Source organism: Aplysia californica, unplaced genomic scaffold (genome assembly GCF_000002075.1).
Source record: "Aplysia californica isolate F4 #8 unplaced genomic scaffold, AplCal3.0 scaffold00080, whole genome shotgun sequence".
In the NCBI taxonomy this organism is placed as follows: Eukaryota; Metazoa; Mollusca; class Gastropoda; order Aplysiida; family Aplysiidae; genus Aplysia; species Aplysia californica.
Genome location: NW_004797350.1, coordinates 356,812 through 362,371, shown reverse-complemented (window position 1 = coordinate 362,371; position 5,560 = coordinate 356,812). Strand labels below are relative to the sequence as shown.

Genomic DNA, 5,560 nt, shown 5'->3' with positions numbered 1-5,560 from the left:
TTATTCAACATAGTCAAATCAAATTCAACATAAAAAGTTTAAAGAAAGCAAATGTAACACTAAGAAGCTCAAATGTCAAAATAGAGCTATCAATTGTAGCAATAGAGAGTTCAAATTCAACACTGTCACTTAACATTATTCAACATTTTGTCAGTTCAAATTCGACACATATATATACGGCGACGGTTAGGTGGCTAGATCTAGATCTAGATAGGTGACGGAGAGAGACGTGAACAGTGAACAACAAAGGTAGCTAAAAGACATATATTTCAACTTTCATTGGTGCATTCTGACTCGCTACTTGATATTTCATCGGGAAAGGATGCAGATCAAGATCTAGAGAGCAGACATTGAGTATTGAAAGTGAGAGACGTGAAGAGTAAACAACGAACGTTGTTAGGAGACAGGGTAGCTTCCCATGACTCGGAGATGATGGTTACATCATTGCTTCGTAGTTTTTCGTATTGTTGAATTTGATCTTTCCTATGCTACATTTAAACTGACAGTGACGAATTTGATTCCTCTAATGTTTACATTTGAGCTCTCCTGTGATTACATTTGAGCTGACATTTGCTTACGTTTTCATTGCATTGAATTTGAACTCTTTATGTTGAATTAATTTGACTATTTTGATATTTGAGCTTTCGTTGCTGCATTTGAGCACTCTATAATGTTGATATTTGATCGGGAAAAGGTGTAAAAAGATTTAAGTCAGAGAAAGAGTGTGAAGTTTTTAACCTTTTTAAAAAATTTAACCTTTTAATAATCTTATGGTACTTCCTATTACCTTAGAGTCCTGACGTAATGTCTTCCCATTATTGGACAATGTAAAGTGTTTAGATATCATTATCTAATGATAATCCTTTCTTCCAATCACTCTCTCCCCCCCCCCTCTCTCTCTCTCTCTCTCTCTCTCTGTCTCTCTCTCTCTCGCTCTTTCTTTCTTTCTTTCTCCTTCTCTCTCTCTTAAACGCTTACGCTTTTTGTGTAATTTAGAGTTGATAGGGTAAACTTGTCTGATACTAATACTAAATATGTAACAAATAAATCAAAACTTCTTGGCTTGTCGAATGAAGTCTCGATGAGGTAGACTTGGGTATGTACTCATACAAAATAATATGCGAGTTGTGCAGACAAAATGAGCTACTTCTTTCGGATTTTAGTCGTGGAAATTGACACATCAATTTTATAGGTGGAGCTTGGACAATTTGTAAGTATGGAATAATACGCTCGTAAAATACACAGCAGACTTGAACAAAATGGCATCAGCTGAAAATCTATAAATCCGACCCCAATATTTATTTTCTGCCGATATCTCCAGTCTTGGATTGTGAGAAGTAACTCATTTTGTCAGCCTCACATATAAACAATCAAAGAAACCATTAAGCTTGCCGCAGCTTAATTTCGATGTGGTAGACATGCCCAAGGAGGTGTGCATTAGACCCATGTCTGTCACTTACCTACTGATTTTGAAATGCCGCTCAATGTTGGTGACCTGGGACCTCACGAAGGGCACGACAGCAACACTCCATAGAGCAAACGGTCTGAAAAGAAACGTAGTTATGTAAAAAAAAAAGTAAAGTTGTTCTCGCATCCGATCCGGACATTGGGGATTGCCTTGTTAGTGAGACAACTTCCTGGGCCTTTGGCATATTGTGGTAGGGTGGCTAGTTTCTTTCCACGCCACCTTTAATGTCTCCAACTGCCGGGTGGGCAGGAGGGATAGAAAAATATCCGTGTACAAACCGTTCGAAACTCGAACCCGGACTTTCCGCTTCGGAGACGAGCGCACTAACAGCTCCGCCACCGTGCCCCCGTAGTTACGTAGAGAGTAAAATACTAATAATGCACATTATCTGACTTTTGTGGACAGGTTGTTATTGTTGATGTTGTTGTTGTTTTCTTTGTATTTTTTTTGTCTCAATATGAAAAACATATCATCGAGAAGCTGTTTCCCAATAGAGAAAAACTGTTCTAATCTTTAAAAAATTGTACCCAAATTATGTATCTTTTCTTACTTTTTCATTCAACATTGCCCTTCAAAGGCCGTTCCAGCCTTTTCTATCTAATTGAAAACAACAAAGCAAATAGAAAAAGAAATACCTCTGAAACTAGGCGATCCCCATCTCCTTCAATAAAGATAGATGGGAATATTTTCGTCGAAAGCAAGACAAACAAGCCTTATGAAGATATCAATAACTCCAGAAGCCCAAAAATTGACGAGCGCCTGATTCCACGGTGTCGTGACACATATTTGGGTCGACATGACGTCACGCTCAAAAGATGGTTTTATTAATTCTAAAAGTGGAGGAGAGTGGGGACCCAAATTTAGTTTTACCGTAAGATCGTCACATGATAGTTTTATATGTATCAAAATTGGGTTAACTGATTATCATTGTGTTACAAGGAACTTAAGATAAGCTCTCTGTTCTGGCTGTGGAACAAATGGACTCCAACTATGCCGGTGTGGCGTGTTATAGGGAATGACAGTGGGTGGTTGGCGGGCGCTAAAGTGTGGTTTGCCCTTATTCTTATCAAACATCTGTTGCCACTATCTCTCCCCTTTCTTCTATTCGTACTTGTTTCTCTTTGTGTTCAAGGAACGCCACTTCATGAAAACAGTAAAAACAAAAGAGTAACCTTGATGTGGACACAGAATGTTTCAATAGTGTTTTTTATGGTTTCTGTAAAGGAGGCATGGACCATTGCCATTAGCAAATACGGTTAAAATAGTTACCTTAGATTAAAAAATCTAAAGAAGAATCCAAAGACTACGACTTTAAGGTATGAACAAATATACCATAAGTTGCTAGGCGCACAATAAAGAATACATTTCGCAACTTACCCGTACAAAAACACGAAAGCCCATAAATTGGAAAGGAACTGCAATCGTTTAGGTTTGCACGGACCGATGCCAAACTTCCCTTTATCATAATCAGTGATCTCTTCTTCGTCCTCATCCTCGTTCGCCTTTTTGCCAGTGACACACCTAACCATCTTCTTGAGAAAGCTTTCTGGCTCTAGGTTCTTCTCAGGTCCGTTGCTATGGCCATCTTTTGTAGAATCTGGCATCGTACCAGACATGATTCCTGAAAGGGATAAAATAGTAAGCAGATTTTATATACACTCGAAATTGCCCAAGACAGTCACCCAATGTCGTGAAGAAAATTAATAGTTCTCTCTGACTGCCAACATCTTGGTCATTATGATCTCAAAAAAGCAAAGAGTGAAGTGAGGAAGCGGCATTTTGTACAGGTGATTGTAAAGGACACTTGACCGTTAGTGCAGGTTCGACTGTATTATACTATTACGTAAAAGTGTTTTAATAATGCGGTGGAATCAGGCTAATGATAATTCTGCTGAGTATAAGGAATGAACAAATGGTACAAATTTGGCATACGTGATGTATTACGAAACAGTAAATTCTCTGATGACATCCCTTCCTCCAACCCCACTAGGCATAATAATGTGGTCACTTTTTTAAGGATGCACAGCCAGTCAAGGAGGAAGATCTCTTTTTCAGGGCTTAAAGTAACGTAATCCCGCCCCTCCCCTCCTGGCTAATATGTGAGACAGCGTGGTGGAATCAGGCTCTCGTCAATTTTTGGGCATGTAGAGTTATTGGTATCAACTTAAAATTTGTCTATTTGTCTTTATTTGGATGAAAGAAATATCCATTTATCTTGAATACAAGTCGAGATATTTGCGAAAGAAGGAGGTGGAGGTCATTTGTTTTCAGAGGTAAAATAAGTGAGAAAATGGCCGCCAAAGATTAATTATTTCCTTAGCTTAAGAGTCCGTGGTAACTGAAAATTTACATTTTGTGTGCCTTTAATCAGCATTTTTCAGAAAAATCCTCACAGAAATGAGTTCTTTAACGAGCATGAAAGGTGTTGAGCCAAAAAACAAAAATTTGAAAATAATTCACAAACCTGCGGAAAAACGCAAGTTTCTTCACTTATATTATTTTGACGAGAGCCTGATTCCACCACGCTACCTCACATATTCTCTGTTATTGAAACTTCTGCTGTTACAGCTACTTTCTACAGATTTTACGAATATCTAATCATTATTAATTGCACTGTAGATCTCAAGCTATTGCTTTACAGATAAAAGCAGTTTGCAAACACACGTGGTTGAAATGTTAATCTAATCCCAAAACCCCGCTGATATTGAATAACAACAAGAAGAATAAAAATAAAGGTAATGATAATTTTGTGATGAAAAAATATGTGGTATTAATGATAGATCAATGATAATTACAATGAAAACCATCATAATATTAAATTTTGTTATTATAAAATTCTTCTTATAATCTTCTTTTTATGATGATGAAGATGATGATAACGATTACTATTATTATTATTATTATTATTATTATTATTATTATTATTATTATTATTATTATTATTATTAGTAGTAGTAGTAGTAGTAGTAGTAGTAGTAGTAGTAGTAGTAGTAGTAGTAGTAGTAGTAGTAGTAGTAGTAGTAGTAGTAGTAGTAGTAGTAGTAAAATCATTGTTAATTACATTGTATAACAGTAAAAATTATAACAATGATAATAACAACAGTAATAATAATGTAATAATGATAATAATAACAACAATAATAATATTATTTTTAATGATAATAATAATAATAATAATAATAATAATAATAATAATAATAATAATAATAATAACAACAAGGATAATAACAGCCACTAAAGGGAGCCAGACAGATATCGAAAAGCTACAGATTCTGGTGTCACTCCAACCTAGATTAGGGTATTGGCAGCACCGTATCTACAAGAGAGTTGAGCCGTCTATTGGTTGTATAATGTGTAATATTTTTTATGTTTCGTTTTAGTTTTGGCAAGAGTTTTACGGCACTTATAACGCAATAAAGCCATTTAAATGCGAAAATTAGAAGTGCTACAAGAGAGTAAAACACACAAAAAATAGAAGAAGGAAAGATAAGGACGATATATGATTGATTGGAAAGAAGGAGGAAACCATGTTAAAGCACCCAACAACCACCCACCATTCTTTCTATCTCAGTCTATTATGGATAAGGATATGAATACAAGTCTTTAAAGGAACTTATTAACATACATCATGGAAGAAAATCATACCCTCAGAATTACTGAGTTGTAGAAATACATGTACCTGTTAAGTTGTTAGTTACAGTCACGTTGGTGTCTTCGGTTGTTTATGGCGTAGTCTTTTAGAAGAAGCCAACTTCTTATCTTCTAATAAAAACCACCAAGGACGTGCATCGCGACAGCCACGATTTACTCGGCAAACTGCGGCTTGGTACTACTTCACCGCACCCTCCATGCTCATTAAATAGTACCCTTATCCGGCCAATTTCATGAGAGGTAAACCACGAGTACCCGAGCATGCATTGACTGAATGGTGACTGACACTAAACCTAATCTGCTATTTTTAAGAGTGTTGTTGGTTATGAATGTCATCTCAACTTTGGTCCCCTTGCTCTAAATTTATTCTTTTTATTTTAATTATGACATTTTGTGATACTGAGGTGAATAATGTCACGAGGAAGAATATATAATAATCTA

General features: G+C 36.1%; 1 protein-coding gene across 1 annotated transcript in view; it reads right to left on the bottom strand.

Annotated features, from left to right (window-relative positions):
- Positions 1–5,262, bottom strand: part of LOC101849601 (solute carrier organic anion transporter family member 1B3) — a gene marked incomplete in the record, with an annotated part of 18,536 nt that extends 13,274 nt beyond the window's left edge. The window contains 3 exon segments of the mRNA XM_013080271.1: positions 1,461–1,544; positions 2,846–3,089; positions 5,148–5,262. Coding sequence (XP_012935725.1) covers positions 1,461–1,544; positions 2,846–3,084 — 323 coding nt within the window.
- Between the last annotated feature and the right edge of the window lie 298 nt (positions 5,263–5,560).